General features: G+C 36.3%; 1 protein-coding gene across 2 annotated transcripts in view; it reads left to right on the top strand.

Moving 5' to 3' along the window:
* The window catches only part of LOC127431493 (coiled-coil domain-containing protein 178), a 48,925-nt gene that overhangs the window by 15,168 nt on the left and 14,724 nt on the right, over positions 1-19,033 (top strand). The window contains exons 11-18 of one of the 2 annotated variants that reach the window (XM_051681927.1): positions 1,094-1,230; positions 2,951-3,134; positions 4,423-4,485; positions 4,692-4,853; positions 6,529-6,642; positions 6,890-7,035; positions 7,219-7,378; positions 12,826-12,975. In XM_051681927.1, the coding sequence (XP_051537887.1) occupies positions 1,094-1,230; positions 2,951-3,134; positions 4,423-4,485; positions 4,692-4,853; positions 6,529-6,642; positions 6,890-7,035; positions 7,219-7,378; positions 12,826-12,975 (1,116 nt within the window). The remainder of the gene's footprint in view (positions 1-1,093; positions 1,231-2,950; positions 3,135-4,422; positions 4,486-4,691; positions 4,854-6,528; positions 6,643-6,889; positions 7,036-7,218; positions 7,379-12,825; positions 12,976-19,033) is intronic. The other variant, XM_051681928.1, reaches the window with a different exon arrangement.

The raw sequence follows: 19,033 nt of genomic DNA, 5'->3' as shown, positions 1-19,033 counted from the left end.
ACAAGCATGGAAAACATTGTTTAAACCCTTTACAATAAAGATCTGTTAAGTTATTTGGATTTAAAGTTATTATGTAAAGTTATTTGGACAGTGTCCTGAAAAAGGGATGTTTCTTTTTTTGCTGAGTTTATATACACTACCGGTCAAAAGTTTTTTATAATTTTTTTTTTTCACATTTAGAATTATAGTAAAGTCATCAAAACTATGGAATAACATAAATGGAACTATGGGAATTATGTTGTGACTAAACAAAATCCAAAATAAATCAAAACTGTGTTATATTTTAGCATCTTCAAAGTAGTCACCCTTTGCCTAGAATTTGCAGACATGTACTCCAACTTCTTGAGGTATCACCCTGGGATTCTTTTAAACAGTATTGAAGGAGTTCCCATCTATGTAGGGCACTTAGTGGCTGCTTTTCTTTATTATTTGGTCCAAGTCAACAATTTCAAAAACTTTTTTTTTTTTTATTGCATTTTAGTTTTATAATGAAATAAATTAATATGGTGGGACAATTATATTTTTATCTACAAAACTAATTTCAAACATTTAAGCATACGCCTTCAGATCAAAAGATTTTTAAGATCACAAGAAACATTTCAGTCAAGTGTTTCAAAACTTTTGACCAGTAGTGTATATATATATATTATGTATAATATATATTATGTACATATATATATATATATATTATGTATAATATATAAATATTAATATTATTATAAATTAATTAAAAAACTTAGTATATATATATATGGGGGCTCAGCAGTTAAGGCTCTGGGTTACTGATCAGAAGGTCAGGGGTTCAAGCCCCAGCACCACCAAGATGCCACTGTTGGGCCCTTGAGCAAGTCCCTTGACCCTATCTGCTCCAGGGGCGCTGTATCATGGCTGACCCTGCACTCTGACCCCAGCCTAGCTGGGATATGTGGAAAAGAAGAATTTCACTGTATATGTGCAAATGTGTGATAAATAAAGAAAATTATTATTATTAATTATTATATATATATGTGTGTATGTGTGTGTGTGTAATACAAGACAATCAATGGATTCCATATTTGTATAAATAAATAATGGCTATCACTCTGTTTATCAGAAACGTGAAGATGATGAAAAGGTCTCTGAATTGGATGCAATCTTGAGCCAAATGCGACGTGACTTGTCAGCCCTGCGAGATGAAAATGAAGATAACAAATTTGAAATTGAAGATTACAAAAACAAGATCTACCAAAGGTGAACAAAAGTTGAACAAAAAGCTTCTCTTTGTATAGCAGCCATGGCTTGCACTCGTACAATCCACACAATAACCTAATTTTATCAGACAAATAAAATCGATCCAAATTTAAATGAATAGCAAACCACATCCAAATTTTGTTACTTCCCAAAATTGTTCATGCCTACATATAGAACTGTGGTGTACCCAAGCTTTTATTTCAAAGACAAGCCAAAACACAATGTGCATGTGCTACTGTTTTACTGAAACTGAAATACTTCATAAGCAGCTATGACATGTCAGATATAGTGATCCTTGCCAAATTTAAGATCAGCATTAGACTGATTCCATGTTGGTGATCGAAACTTAAATGACAACACTATGAGAAATGTGTTTGATATGTCTTGTGGTTCATTGGTCTGTTGTGTGAGTGCTGAATTCTTTAATTATCAACACAGAACGTGTGTTCTGCAGATCATTTCATCATGAAATCATGCAACAATACCGACTGCACTTCATTAAAAATGTGTTGGTGGGTGTGGCATTGCTGCTAACAGCAACACAGCCTGAACATAATATACAGAGTTAAAAAGTGCCTCTTTAAAGGGATAGTTCACCCAAAAATGAAAATTCTCTCATCATTTACTCACCCTCATGCCATCCCAGATGTGTATGACTTTCTTTCTTCCACAGAACCAAAACGAAGATTTTTAGAAGAATATTTCAGCTCTGTTGGTCCATACAATGCAAGTGAATGGTGACCAAAACTTTGAAGCTCCAAAAAGAACTTAAAGGCATCATAAAAGTAATCCATACGACTCCAGTGTTTTACTCTCTGTCTTCTGAAGTGATCCAGTAGGTTTTGGATAAAAACAGCCCAAAATATATCCCTTTTTCACTGTACATCTTGCCATTGCAGTATCTAGGCACGATCATGATTTCATGCTCGATTACACTTCCTAGTTCTTGACACATGCTTCTAGGAAATGTAATCAAGCTTGAAATCATGATTGCCAAGGAGACTGCTGATATCAAGTTTTATAGTAAAAAAGGAGTTATATTTTTGTCTGTTCTCACCCAAAACCGATTGGATGGCTTCAGAAGACATGGATTAAACCACTGGAGTCTAATGGATTACTTTTATGCTGCCTGCCATTTTTGGGTGAACTATCCCTTTAAGTTGTATTTATTTCATTTGTCTATGTAAAATTATGTAGCTGAATAGGTATTATAGTAATTAGTTGGGCAAAGCTACTGATGTTCTTTATTTGTCTTATTGTCAGATAAGCTGCAGTTCAAACATGTTTCCCCGAACACTCCACCCATCTGCCATTGGTCGAACAAACAGAAAGTCCCGCCCTTAACTTATGCCACTGGTTGAGCCAAATTGCTGTTTCTGGATGCGCAAACAAGGCCACAGTGTTTATACTTTTCAGGCAAAATCAACTAACATATGTCATACTTATTGTAGTCTCTCTGCATATTAGGATGGGATAGGAGAAAGTATTTTAACATAAAAAAATGACACATATCTCTTTTAATTTGGCACATCTTGTGCACTCAGTTTGATGTCACATGTTCAGGGCATTCTCAGTTTCCGTTTTGAAGTTTGCTGACTGTTCCGCCAATTTTTTTGTGAGCAGGCTGCTGTTAGTACACTTTCAGTACATTTTGGCATGGCTGTCTCGGAGGACAGACTGTGTTTTATTATGCTGTTTAACTGTGGCGGTGTTGTTCCAGTGAACAGGCTGTGAGACAGCTAAAACAGGACCATGAGCGCTTGCTGCTGAAGATCAGACTGAATGAGGAACAGGGGAAACCGACCAAAGCCGAGCTGGATCGGGTGTCTGCCGATCACACCCGCACCAAAGACGAACTAGACGTCCTGGAGCAGCAGACCTTCCTGAAGGAGCTGAGGAACAGGGTAAGAGAAGAGATGACACCATACAGATCTAAACATCAGGGCCCTGTTGCAACATACCCCTTAAGTTAAGAAAACCCTTAGTTATAATTGTAAGATTAGTGTTACTAAGGATTTTCCTGCAAACAGCTCCAGTTATTTAGCAAGATTACTCAGGTATATAGCATTCTTGAAAGGAGGTGAAACAGGCACTTTTAACAGACTGTGATGATGCATAAGTATGGCATATGTGGTGTCATTTGAAAGCTTAGAATCTGAACTTCAGAGATAATCATCACTTCTGCATTTATGTTACATAAAATAACAAAATAAGACCTCAAAAAGTTGTGTAGCAAATCATCGCCCCCTAGAGGTAATGGGGTAGAAGTATTTATATGAAAATAAAAGTCTTTCACATAGCACCTAAATGGACAAGTCATATATCAAATGAAAGATCTCATTCTCAGGAATGCGACTGTACAGTTTATTTTGTTGACCTAATACCACAGTTCGAACAATGTTCAAAAGAATCACAAAGTGAAATATGACGTCTCTTTTATGCTCTGATAACTGCTGCTGTAAGTAGCCATAAACTTTATATCTGCTTTTAGCTTAGGCAGTTTTCTTAAAAATGAGCAATTTTTTACTTGTCTGTGAGCTTGCTTGGCTGAATAATCTAATGTTATATCTTAGATGTCCAGAACAAAATATCCCATCCAGCAGGAAAAGCATGCTAAACAAATCATCAGAAAAATAGGTTTTCGACTATAGATGATAAACTATTATATACCATCGCAACGAGGAGGATCTCAGCTTTCTAATGACAAGATTGAGCTTCTAGTCCACTCAGAGGCTAAGATATACAATGAAACAACGAGAGTGGTGCATGAACTGAAAACTAGACTGAATGTCTATGGTCGAGCACATTTGCGAGGGCTTAAATGCGTTAGAGCACCACCTACCTAGATTTCAGATCTGTATATTGTGGTGGAATGTGATTATTCGCAAAATATTTTTTCTTGTGCTTGCTGCCATCTAGTGGAATGAAATGAGACTTTTCAGAGTGAGGTAGAGTGAACAGAACCTAACATTTGTTTTCATATTTGATTTGAAAGTTAAGAGATTTTTGTCCTTATTGGAGTTAGACAAATGTAGTCACTATGAACTGGAATGACATGGAGTAAATAATGACAAAATGCATGTTTGTTTTTGTCTTGTTTCAATGATTTGTTCAAGGCTTTTATTAATCAATAATGCTGGTTTAAAAAAATGTGATGATGTTATTATTTATGTCTGTTCATTTGGGTGGCAGAAACAGACAGAATCGTTGAAGATACAGATAATGGCTGAAATGCAGGCATTAGATATTGTCAAGGTAAAAGCTACAACAATTTATGAATGTATGAATAAATGAATAGATGTAAATTAATTATTAAACTTTTGATGCATGAATTATTAAATCACAAAAGGAAAAAAAATAATGTTTGTTTAACTTCAAAACAAGAGTAATAATTTCACAATCACCATTTTATCAATGTTTTGTATTTAGATAATTCGTTTTTTAACGTTTATGTTTTTTAGGGTAATGTGACAGCAGTTACAGCAGAGTATAATCGTGAACAAACACACTGTGAGAGGGTGAAAGGTGAACTACAGAAAAAGTATGAAGATGCTTTCTCTAAAATCGCTCAGCTGGAGACAGAGGTGGAACAACTGAGACAGATATACACAGAGAAATCTGAGGTAACTCATGTACATATGTAAACAATATGTGTCATTTGTTAGTTGTTTAGTATTTGTAAAGTATCATGGAAAACCAGATATTCCTTCCTGTTTTGAAATGAAAGAATTAAATGTACTATGTAGATATATACAGTACTTTTAAAACTCAAAGCTGGAAACTAAGCTGCAAAAACTCATTTAGAAATCCTCATTGTTGGGGAAACATTAAAAAGAGGGAAACATAATATAAAGGGAAATAAATAAAATGCTACAGAAGTTTAAAATACTGCATGGCCCCTGTAAGGCTTACCTTTCAAAAAATAGCAAATTATTTTCTGTAAGTTTACCAAATAATGCTACTGGACAAAGCAAACACAAACATTATTTAGTCAATTTAAAAAGATTGTAGAATATGTATGTATGAATCCAGCCTAAATCGAAAATGCACCTTTTACCCCATAAGGTGGCCGTGTCTTCTCTGGACATTAACCCTTTAAGCTCTGAAGGTGTTTTTAAAGATTTCCTGTTTCAGTGGCATAACTCGACCAAAAAACAAACAAACAAACAAACAAACAAGCAAACAAACAGACAAGGAGGGTCAAGTGTTTGGTATCATTGTAAAGAAAACTTTTCAATTTTTTAATGATATAGATTATGATACATTCTGAGACTCTCAGCCATACTTGAACCAAAAATCTACTTTTTTTCTTATTCGGCATTGTATATCTCTGTGTGTAAATAAGGTGGCTTCGAAAAACTGCATTACATTATAGCATTACAAAAATAATTTATCATAGTGTCCAAAAAAAATCTCCATGTGTCCAAAAGTCTCTCCAAACAAATAAATACATACAAATTGTACACAAGAACTAATAACACATGCAAACACAACAAAGGTTTGCACAGCATGGAGACATTATTTTAGAAATGAGATTTAACAGAATGAGTGCTTTTGACTCAATGAATCTGCATCGAGTTTGTGTCATTTACTTGGCGCCATCTCCTGGTGGCCATATGTAACATTGTGCTTCGTATGGATTATCTCATGATCTATGCATCCGGTTACCTGTGTGGGCTTGTTTGAAAGATAATAACCTCCTCTAAGTAATGGTATGTGATATTTTATGTTCCGTTTATTTTTCGTGAAGTTATAAGCGAAAACACAGCATATAAGCAATACTAACATAATTGTCAAAGACATATACTTAGCTGGTACTCGCTACATTTGTGCCTGTGAGTAAAACAAACAGACTGGTTGTATTCTACTCTTTGAGAGCTTTCCAAGAACATATGAGACATGGCTATTTGATGAGGTTGATGTTTTTCGAACTGCAATAATAAGTACAGTGCCATTTATATATATATATATATATATATATATATATAATTTATCAAAACAGAACACTTCTGGTTTATCTGCAAATTTCAAAGCACTTGTTCAGTTTTGGTCATAATGCCTGCATGCATTGGAAAGTAGAGCTTCTAAGCTTTCAAACGATACTCATTTTGTGTTGGTCAAGATTGTAGTTATTAATATTTGGACTTTTTTTTTTTCTTGTGGGCCCTCCGGCGGGGCCCATCCGAGCTTAAAGGATTAAGGTACAAATTATGCACAGTTGGTAAACATGTGACTGAAGTTTCCAGTTAGCTGTTAGTAATTCATGTGTTGCATATATTCTTTAACTGTTTTATGCAGACAATTGAAAACTTGAAAGCAAAACTAAGTGATATGCAGTACGCACACAGAAGCCTGACTGATCATTTTGAGCAGAAGAAGAAATCCCAGCAAGAATATTTGAATTCTGTGAAGGTATTAATATACAGTAAATACTACTTTCATATATTACATAAATATTACACCTGTTGGCTTTATTAGGCTTATTCATGATCATAATCATATTTATGCTTCTTTTGGCCAGATTCTAAGGCTGCATCACTCGGAACAGAGCCAATATGTTTTTAGAATGAAACGTGTAACTTTAGCATTATGTACTGTTATACTGTAGATAAATCACTGTGCTATTGCTGTCATAGTAACTATGCATTTTTGTTAATAGGAAACCCTTCATGTGGTGTTATTGAGGTATGAGGAGATTTCAAACAGGATCAAGGAGCTCAGCCTGAAGTCTAAAGAGTTAAAACAAGTGTCAGACACAATGGAGCAAACCATCAGAACTATGCCAGACATCATAGAGGAGCTACAGTGAGAATTACAAAATGTTATCCTGTGGGGGAGACTGGGGCTAGTTGTCACAAGGGCTATTTCTCAGTAACTATGGTTTTAAGTCAAAAGTCCAATTATATTAACTATAGTAAAAAGTGTGAAATCTACCCCTCAGTCTCCTTAAATTACACTTCCATGCATTTTTTTATTTGTTTGTTTCAGGAGTATGTCAGATGCTGTGGCTTTCAAACTTGGCACAGCCACAGTAGTGATGGGTCACTTGCACAGGGACATAACTTCCTGTGAACAGAGGAAGTCTCGATGCACACAGATTCAATCAGCACTTCTCACTCAGCGCCAGACTGTCATGACAGACACAGAGGTTAAGAACCCCTTATTGCAAATTTACTTTATTTACATTTATGTAGCAATGGTACTGTTATGGGCTGATCCTAGCTCAGCATTGCTACTGTGTATTCATATATTTATAATCCAGGGTAACAAATATTTTTTTTTTACATATGGGAAAGCTGATCAACTGAACTCAAATAAACAACAGTGCATTTGATTGGTTAAGGGATCTGATGCGCTCCAATCACCATTCAAGCTGAAATTACCTTTATAAATATTTTAATATTTAAAGAAGTTGCTACCTTTGCATGATGATAGATGTTTGCCCTATGTAATTTTTTATAGTATACCAAATGATACAAATGATAATTTCTGAATGTTCATGAAACATTAAAAAGAACAAAGCAGTGTTTTCTCAAACTTTTATAGACCGAAGGTGAATTTTTCATTTTTTCAATGAATGTGGAAGGGGACGGTTTCTGTCAAGCTCCAAAATGACAAAGAAATCACCATAAAAGTTTCATTAAAGAGGTCTACACAACTCTTGCACTATATTCCAAGGCTTCTGAAGACATTCAGTAGCTTTGCAAGACTGTAATTTAAGTCACTATTCAATGACATCCCCTATGCCAAAGCTACAAAAATTGCACGTTGATGTCTTTGGATTTTGTGCCATATTTGATATGAGAGCTACAGTGCAAGTGAAGAATTACAGGAAATATTCACTTAAATTTCAGTCTGTTCCTTTTATGATGCTTTTTCTTTTTTTTCTTTTTTTTTTCATTTTGAAGCTTGACAGACCCAGTGCTCTTCCACTTTCATTATATGGAAAAAACAGCCAGGATATTCTTCAAAAATTCACTTCGTTGAGTTCATACAGGTTTAGAATTACATGAGAGTGAGTAAATGATGACAGAATAATTTTTTCTTTTTTTGGGGTGAATTAACCCTTTCATTGAAACAAACCAGCAGAGACCAGCTGAGCTACTGTGAAAAGCCCAATGTAATGCGATTTATTTTAGATTGTGCGTATGGACTGCATTAGTAACCACCCTAATTTACCAAGTATATCTGTTATCCAGTATCACACCTCTACAATTGTTTCCTCTAATAATTTGATAAAAGCTCTCATGATTTTGTTTTAGAGATAATATGTTATGTTTTGCATGAAACCCACGTATTATCACTTCATTTTCGGAGGGAAAAGCTATTTATTGGGGGAGTTGAGTTTCGGATTATGGCCTCAGTCAGAGCCCCGGCATCTGATGAAAGTCTCACATGGCTTATCTAATGTGAAATCGCCATGTGGTATATAGTTTCATTAAACGGTGATCAAGAATGCATTAGTTCAAAACAAGAAAAGGCAATGGGGCTTAATCCGCCATGCGCGCAGAAGCAGCAAACTCCAAACAAGTTGTTGGTGCGAGACAGGAGCCGAATTAAAAGTCTTCGCTCATAGAGGCAGTCTGCCATTAACTTGCTGCAGGGCAACAGAGCAGAGAGTCTCTTTAGACTTCTCACAGGAAACAATAAATGCTGCACAAAGATTCATCGCCCAACAGAAATGTTTCCACTTTTTAACCGGCACAACAAAGAGACACGGCGTCGAAATGCCTTTGAAAGGTCACATTTTGGGTTAGGGCAACGTTGGGACATCACATTCATGAGATGTTTATGTAGACAGGAACTATGAATGCTGACGCACAATACTGGATGTGGACAACTGATTTTATTTTTGGGCGTCATGTGTTTTAGGCAAACTGGTCTCATAGATTCATGTTACTATACTGAGACAAGTCTCTAGATTTCTTCTGAAGGAGGAAGCAGGAGCCGGGTAAATGTCCAACGTAAGTCTTTTATTTAACAATAACTATAACTAAAAAAACTGTAACAGTTAAAAGGTCGGGGCAAGGAGGAGGCGGGAACCGGGTGAACAGTAAACATAAACTTTAATGATATAAATGAACTTAAAACAAACATAAAAAGACACACATGCAACGCGGCCACGTGCATCTCTCTCTCTCTAACCGTCGCTCCCGGCCGCCCATTTATATTGCTCTCCCGCTGATCAGCTGATTGAGCGCCGGCCGTGCTCCATCACGGCCCGGCCACACCCTCCTCCTCATCACAAATACTTTCCAGTATAAACACCTCAATAGTCTCGCTTTTCAGCACAACAAACGCACTCGGTCACACACACACACAGCTTCGTGCGCCTCTCTCTCTCTCTCTCCTCCAGCAATTTGGACTGCCCTTTTTAACCCCCTCCAGCTCTCACTGCAACACAAAACAGCTGTTAGAGGTGACATCCCACAGGTGTCAATCCTTACCCCTCTTACTCTCCCGGTCTTGCTCTCCACAGACATAGCTCGGCCATGCCCACATCACCACGTATACCTACACGTTTGCTTAATGATTTTTACATGCCTCGTTGTATCACGGCGGTTTCCTGGTGAAACACTAGAGGCGCTACAGCAGCAATTACTTTTATTCCTTTTCACACAAATCACAAGAAAATCTGCAAATAATCAGTTTATAAACACTTACTTTGTGCTCTTTTCCTATCTGGATGACTATCTTACTATAGTGCATGACTATAGTATATGTAAGGTAATACATTTTAATGTTTGCATTACATAACTACATTTACAACCTTTTTCGAGTGTGATCAAATTGCGTGGTGCTCAACTGATAGAGCATTGCACTTGACCGGGTACAAGTCCTGAAGAGCACGCAAGTCAACATGTGTGCCAAAAGTGTCATAGGCTATGTTCACACCGCAGCTGAATGTGTCCCATATCTGATCTTTTCACGGACATGTGACACAGATCTGTTAATTTGATGACCATGTGAACAGCCAAAAGCGCTTTGAATCTGACATTTTTAAATCCAATCTGGGCCATAAAAAATATTTTATTTTTTCAATATTTTTTTAGCCTTTTAATTGAACAGGGACACGTTTGAAAGAGGACAGGGAATGATGGGGGAACGAAATCATGAAATGTAGCAAGCCAGATTCGAACTTTCATTGCCAACATTAGTGCAATGGCTCAATGTGCCCAGAAAAGTATTCATAAAACCTTAAAGGGATAGTTCCCCCAAAAATTAAAATTCTCTCATCCTTTACCCACCCTAATGCCATCCCAGATATAAATTACTGTCTTTCTTCTGCTGTAAACAAACAAATATTTTAGAAGAATATTTCAGCTCTGTATGTCCATAGTGAATGGGTACCAACATTTTGAAGCTCAAAAAGCACATAAAAGCAGCATAAAAATAATCCATATGACTCCAGTGGTTAAATTCATATCATCAGAAGTGATATGATATGTGTGGGTGAAAAACAGATCAATATTTAAGCCCTTTTTTTTTTACTATAAATTTCCACTTTCACTTTCACGTTCTTCTTTTGTTTTAGGTGATTTGCATTCTTAATGCATATTGCTACCCACTGGCCAAGGAGGAGAATTTACAGTAAAAAAAATTTTATATAAAAATTTTATATTGATCTGTTTCTCACCCACACCTATCATATCGCTTCTGATGATATGGATTTAACCACTGGAGTCGCCTGTATTACTTTTATGCTGCCTTTATGTGCTTTTTGGAGCTTCAAAATTTTGGTCACCATTCACTTGCATTGTATGGACCTACAGAGCTGAAATATTCGTGTTCAGCAGAAGAAAGAAAGTCATATACATCTGGGATGGCATGAGATGAGTAAATGATGAGAGAATTTTCATTTTTGGGTGAACTATCCCTTTAACATTTATGAATTTGGCAAACACTTTTATCCAAAACATCCAAGGTAAATATTTCATCAGTATGCGCATTTTCTGGGAATTGAACTCATGAACTTGTTGCTAGCACTATGCTCTGCCAGTTCAGCCAGTGGTGGATTTAGGCATGGGCGATATGGGCAGTTGCCCAGGGCGGCATCTTGCAGGGGGGCGGCACGAGGCACCCACACAGACACCCCCCACCCCCCCGTCAACAACTTTGGGGGCATGTTGAAGCAGGTTTCGCCCAGGTTGCCATACAAACTAGAACTGCTACTGAGTTCAGCAATAGGAACACATTGAATTTAACATGAAATCCACTTTGCTTCTGTGATTTGAAATATTTTTGAGTGAAACAGGACATTCAACACTTTAAAAAATGTAGATGGGGTAGGAGAACTTTATTTTATCCAATGGGAAAAGTTGGTTGGTTGGTTATTTGACAGTTGGTTGGAGTCATTTCAGAGGAGCAAGTTGTTACATTTTGATGAAAGATTACGAAGACAAACATTCTTTGGAATAATGTGCACTGATGAATCGTTCACAATAAGACCAGGAACTTGTGTTAAGAAAGTTAAACAGGCTCCATTTTTATTTAATGTTGACTTCAACAAAGCACGCAGTATAATCTTGTGACAATGGTACCGATATTAAACAGTGCCACAATTCCGTACACAACCAGCCAAAACATCTTAAATGTAACCTGCACTTACGGACACACTCCACTGTGATTTTCCACACAAGCTGAATTCAGATTTTTCTATCCCCTCGTTATATTCTCATGTAGCTTGTTTACTTGATGAAGTCAGACATTTAGTGAGTAGAAAAGCAGTAGGACGCAAAGTGCAGACACCATCAGTTTCTTATGGCCAATGAAGTGTAATTTGTCCCATTTACACTTCAGAGGTGCATCAGACGGGTTTTGTCAAAACCGCATGCAGTAATTAAGCTTTAAATCAATAGCCTGCACTTGTCATGTTTACTGCCACTCAGTGCTGGGTTAAACTCATCAGTTTAGCGCTGGCTCGTTTTACTATCCAGACACACTTCATTATTCCTTATTCCCAGGTAGAGCAGAAATTCTCTTCTCTCTGTGTCTCTTTCTTTCCACAGCCCTCACTCTCTTTCTCTCTTCATGTGTCTCCGATGGTTTTGTAGATGATGGGAGGCAGGCAAATCAGACACTTATTTATTGTAATTTGTTTACATATTTGTACGATTACTAGAGAGATTGCATTCGGAGTGAAGAGGTTTTGTTTCATGGCTTCTGTGTAGTGGTTAAAGGAATAGTTCACCCAAAAATGAAAATTCATGTCACCCTCACCCTCATGTAGTTCCAAACCTATTTGACATTCTTCTATTGAACACAAAATAAAACAATTTAGCCTAATGAATGTCCCATTGGCTGAATTAAATACAATGACATGGTACATGGCAACTCACTTTAACGCTTAATAAAGCACCACAAAAGTGTCATAAAAGTAGTCTATTGTGTGACTCGTGCATCATATACACTACCAAGTCTTCTGAAGGCATTCGAACACTTTGTATGATGAACAGACCATAATATACATGTTTTTCACTCTCAAATCAAATAAATTATAAAGTACATAAACAGTGCTGAAATCCAATATGGCGACTATGTCGATAACCTCAAAATGAAGGCTAATGGGGAATATTCTGTGCTAATCTGTTCCAGGTTAATCTACAGAAAGCGCTAAACGAGAATCAGGAGTTAGCACAAGAGTACATAGAGCTGCAAAAAGAGCTAATGATTGCCAGACAAGAGGCCATTTGTGTTTTTGACAAAAGAAACAGAACAGAAGCCTATTTCCAAGATCACAAGCAGGTAACACTCATTGTGAAAAACACAACATAATAATTCTCTCATACACATACTTATTCTCAACCTTTTTGGAAATAGAGTTTTACGTGGCGCCTTCTTCGTTTCACCACAGCTTGCTGGTGAAATTAATACTTGAGGCGCTACAACAATTGTGCTTTTTATTCAATTTAATAATTCAATTCAATTCAGCGTATGAATATTACTTTATAAACATTTATTTTTCGCTATGTTACTCGCGTTCCACTGCTATTTTATTATTTCAAAAACACTTTTACTCTAACGCATCTTTTGAAAAACTATACATTTTACAGACACCTACATTTACACACTAATTCAAATGTGATTAACTTCTGCGGTTGCTCACCTGAGTGTTGGACTTTGCACTCGGTTCGGGCCCAGTCAAGCACGAAAGCTGACACATGAGACAAAAGTGTCATAGAAGCAACACAAAATAACGTAGTTGCTTTAGAAAATGTGCTTTTTATGTCACATTTGCGACAAGAACACAATCGTCTAGGTTTAGGTGTTGGTTTAGGGTAAAGATGTCTGTTTTGTTCACCTCTCATTTATCTTTTGGAACACAATTGGTTAGGTTTAGGTTAAAGTTTTTGGTTAGGGAAGTGTGTTTTACTCATTAAAACCTCTATCTAAAATTCACCTTAAAAACCTCGTCTGATTACAACATCATTTCACTCGCTTTTGGTGCCCCCCGCTGGACATTTTACCGGGAAACAGCCACCAAACGTGTAACACAGTAGGTAATTTTGGTTTGCAAAAATGTCGCCATGGTCACATATGTGTAAATGGGCGTTTCTTCAATTATGGTCACTTTCATGTCTCAGGGGTTTTATGATATTAAAACTAACAGATTTAAACTTTTTTGCTTTAAGTTATTTGAAGTTGACATTTGTTTTACCCCTGTCCCAGACCCATACTTTCAATCTTAAAATATGAAAATCCATCTTAAAACTATGGCAATCTAAACAAAGACTGAAATAATCATAAACCATTTCAAGATTTATTGTGTGAAAATGATTTATCTGAATTTTTATACAAATTATGACTGTCCCTCAGTTTTAACGTCATTTGCATTACATCAAACAATTTTGCCCCTAATAAAGTTTTTTCAAAAGTTAGTGTGCTTGTTAACAAATTGGACAAAAGTGTCAGTGAAGAGCATGCGTGAGGTGAATTATGAGAAAAATGATGATCGAAGAAAACAAAGGAAAATCAAGGTAAATATCACTTGGGAGCAGAATATTTTAATGGGCATCATTTCCAATCAAGCTGTAATTTTGCCAAATTATGTAAAAAGTGTGAAAATATTATTGTGTATTCAGGAAAATAGTGTTATCTTTGAAATCAGCTTTAAAAAGACAAAGTTAGCAATTTTATTTAAAAAATGTTTTCAAATTTTCATCACCATCATTTCCACCACATAATTCTATTAAACACAATACAGAATTTGAGATGTGCTGGAAATGATACTGCGGTGGGAATTTGCATGACTTTCAGAAAAAAATGACATAAATCTCATGTGATGCATAGACATAATGTACACTGTTGGTACACTTGATTTGATGAATACGTTATCAAATATTAGTGTACTTGGTAACCAAGGAGACAAAATGTCAGTGAGAGCAATTTGAGAGAAAATAATGACAAATCAAGGTTCACCTTGAGAATATTTTTGTTGTTCATTTCCAGTCAAGTTCTAATTTTGTTGAATTATGCAACAATTGTGAAAAAACCTCTATTTAGGATACATAAAATGCTAGCTATGAAATTAGTCTTAAAGGAATATTCCAGGCTCAATACAAGTTAAGCTCAATCAACAACATTTGTGGCATAATATTGATTACCACAAAAATGTATTTTGACTTGCCCCTCCTTTTCTTTAAAAAAAGTAAAAATCTGGGTTACAGTGAAGCACTTACAATGCAAGTCAATGGGGCCAAATTCAATTTCAAAAGTATAGCCACAATTCATAAACAATATGCATGTTAACATGATTTTAGAGTGATAAAATCACTTACAAACCTTACTATGTAAAGTTATATCCAATTTTACAACTTTGTTGCCATGCCAATGTAATGTCAACAAACCCTAAAACCCTAAAATGACTGTAAAAATTATCATATAAACAACTTTACAGCTCAAATAATACATGAGTTTTAACAGCAGAATTAATGCAAGTGCATTTATAAAATTATATGCTTCACATTTCCACTTTTAAACCCTCCAAAAAGTGCCTCAATGTACTAGATTTTTCCTTTTTCTTTTTTTTTTTTAAAGAAAAGGACTGATGAGTCAATCAACATTGGTCATCAACATTATGCCACAAATGCTGTCGATTAAGCTTAACTTGTATTGAACCCAGAATATTCCTTTAACAAGACAAAGAATTTGGCCCTTTTTATATATAAAAAAAAAAGAAATGCTTAAACAGAACCACAGAATGCTATTAAACACAACACAAAGTCTGAGATGTGATGGAAATGACATTTTAGTAAAAAAATAAAAAAATATTATTTAATTTTTCTTTTTTTTTTTTAAATGTCAGAATTCTCCTGTGATGCATGCAAATACACTTGGATATTGTTAGAGGACAATGTACTGTAAATAAACTAGCGAGAGTGTGAAAAGTGTGTTTTAAGAGAGTTTATTTTCTTTAAAGTCTAAAAGTGCCCATATTAAAGAAACACCCATATACTGTATATCAAGGCTATTTTCTGCATGTGTGCATGATACAACCATGTATATCTTTGTGATCAGAGATAGACAGCAGGCATACAAAATAGCGATGAGAGAGAGGGTTTGCGGTGGACTGGCGTACCCGAGCATGCTCCACTCGCGCAGGCTGTCATAGGTGGTCGATTTTAGTTGGGCAGTAAGCGAGGAGGCCACTGCAGTAATCTGATCATGATGAGATAAGCTTCATGACAGCATTGCTCTGGCATGCATGCATGTTTATTCCATCTCGCGTGGCAGGGAGAGAAAACAGGAGCGTAGCAGATGCAAACACTTGCAAGATCCAGCGTATATCTCTAGAACGTTCAGCAAAATGCTAATATGACATGTATGTCCATCACTAAAGAATGGGTGGTTTTGCTGGTATTCATCAAAGCTAGTCTGTGCTAGTGCACTGTTTACCTATACAGTGCCGTGCATTATTCCTCGGCAAACAGAATGTTTGTGCGTTTTGGTGAGGATGGCATATACTGTATAACAGGGCTAGTCAACTGGCGGCCCACAGGCCAAATCCAGCATGCCAATCATCATTGTCTGGCCCTCTGACTGTTTTTTGATAAAAATGCCTCGCCATCTGAAATACCAGAGCACTCTCTGTGCAAAACTAAGCGTTCGTAGGTGCAAGCCACAGCAATCAGCGGTGAGTTTAACAATGCACAATGGCGCATGCAACAGCATTCAGCCGTCATCAGTTGTCCAGACCGAAGCGCGTGTTTAAGCTTTTCTGGTGATAGTTTATTTACACTGCTTTGCTAAATATGGATCGCACCTTTTATGTGAGCATTTGATCGCGTCTTTTTCAATCAAATGTATTAATATAGATTGCTTAGTTGTGTGGAGTTTGGTACAGAAATGCTGTCAGCACATATGCATATCCTAGGCAACAAAAGAGAAATAGATTTTGAAAACCGACCGTTCAACGAAAATGCGCTGAAAAGTTTGCTTTTATTCATTATTCTTGAAGTGACGAATAGGCGTGTCTCATAAGTTCAGGGTCTGTAGGGCTCGTGAAAAAGTGATAATGTGACACTGAACGTGCAAATATCTTGATTATATTTGGTTCTATTCAGCTGTGAGTCAGGCCTATCAATCATGAACAGCATCAACTCAGTTTGTTCTTCTTTTGCCAATGATTATCTACACAAAAATCCGGCTCCTGCCAGTGTGTAAAAATATTTGCAGGACAATTTTTTCCTTACTGAATAGGATGATAGTTTATAGGGAAAATGGAAGAACAGACATTACATTTTTTTTTATTAGACATTCAATTTGCTTTAAAAAAAGAAAAAAAAAAAGGAAAAGAAAATTACATTTAAATGCATTCTTAAGTAAACATGACATTTCTTTATGACCATTGTTTTCATATGTGGGTTGATAACACTATGTAACACAATTTTTGTTCCTGGGTAGTAAGTGTTATTTCCTAATTGCTTATGCCTCAAAAGTATAGAAAATGGCTATTATTCCCCACAAACTTTGCTTTTGTGAACAGGACAGTGATATTTTGAAATGTACCTATTTCCAATGAGAAACCGGACGCATTTGTGTCTTTGCGTTCACATAAAGTCAGAAAAAAACAACATATGAATCCAAATTAACATGTATTTATACTAAAGTAATAAAAAAATGACTACAAATTATTAGTTTTTTGAGATTTATGATTATACTGTAAATCACTTTCATGAATCAGCCCCCAAATGTAGTCTCCCATCATGTTCTCGTTATACTGTCCTTGGTAGCGGCATTCAAAAGTCCAGTATATCCTGATGGAAGCGCTCACCTTGCTCCTCCGAGTACGCTTCCATGTTCTCCTTGAATTTATCAAGATGAGCATCAAGGATATGAACTCTGAGGGACATTCTGCAGCCCATTGTGCCGTAGTTCTTCACCAGAGTCTCAACCAGCTCCACATAGTTTTCGGCCTTGTGATTGCCCAGGAAGCCCTGAACTACTGCAAAAAAGCTGTTGCAAGCCGCTTTCTCCTTACTAGTGAGCTTCTTGGGGAATTCATTGCACTCCAGGATCTTCTTTATCTGTGGTTCGATGAAGACACCGGCTTTGACCTTTGCCTCAGAGAGCTTAGGGAAGAAGTCTTGAAGGTACTTGAAGGCTGCCGACTCCTTATCTAGAGCTCTGACAAATTGTTTCATAAGGCCCAATTTGATGTGCAGTGGTGGCATCAGCACCTTCTGGGGGTCCACCAGTGGCTCCCACTTGGTCCGCTGTGGCCAGTCCCGCCTGTGGTAGTGTGCCTTGGTTTCCCTGCTGTCCCAAAGGCAAAGATAGCAGGGAAAGTTGGTAAAACCGCCTTGGAGACCCATCAGGAATGCCACCATTGACCTCTCAGCTGTACTCATCATACTTCAAGGCGTCCAGCAAGGTCTTGATATGTATCCACTTAGGCAGCTGGAACTAAACTGAACTGGTGGGCTTAAGGCCCCAGTATTTATACTACTGTTTATATTACTGGAAAGTTCTAGAACATTCTAGAAGTTACTTCAAATTTACTCAGCACTGAATCTATCTGGAATGTTCTGGAAAATAGGTAAATTCCAAAATATCACAGTTCTGGTCACAAAAGCAAAGTTTGTGGGGAATAATAGCCATTTTCTATACTTTTGAGGCATAAGCAATTAGTAAATAACACTGGCTACCCAGGAACCAAAAAAAAAAAAAAAACACACACACAAAAAACATGTGTTACACGGTGTAATGTGAGAGGGCTTTAGCAGATCTAAATGTTGCTCCTCAGTTTTCATATTCTGTAAACAATAGCCCTAAATTATTAAAATTATATTATGTTTGTATTTTTTTTTATTTTTTTTATAGTTAAGTTTATCAAAAATTATTTGTTAGTTAAGAGTATAAGTCATGTTTGTTTTTCAGCCAGATCTTATGAAGGAATTTACAGCCAGACCTTAAAAATTATAATTCAATATACAGTTTACCCTGTGACTATTTTTATATGAATAATGCACAGTATTAAATGTTTTGGTTTTTTAAAGTAAAATTTTACTTTAGCTAAAATGAATACTGAATTTGTTTTTCATCTGGATAATCTGGCCCCTGCATGAAAGTAGCTGAAGAGCCCTGCTGTATAACATATTTTGCAAAAAATGCTAATCAAGCAAAGTTTTTTCGGTGTCAATGTTTACCATGGGAGGTTAAAGTTGAAGCGTGTTGTTTTTGCACCAAACGGAATTGCAAAAAATTTTTTTAAAAATACACACATATATATATATATATATATATTTTTTTTTTAAAAATATTTTTTGCGAACACTCCCCCATCTTCCGTAGGTCAGACAAAT

Source organism: Myxocyprinus asiaticus, chromosome 41 (genome assembly GCF_019703515.2).
Source record: "Myxocyprinus asiaticus isolate MX2 ecotype Aquarium Trade chromosome 41, UBuf_Myxa_2, whole genome shotgun sequence".
Classification (NCBI taxonomy): Eukaryota; Metazoa; Chordata; class Actinopteri; order Cypriniformes; family Catostomidae; genus Myxocyprinus; species Myxocyprinus asiaticus.
This window is presented reverse-complemented; position numbering and strand designations above follow the sequence as displayed.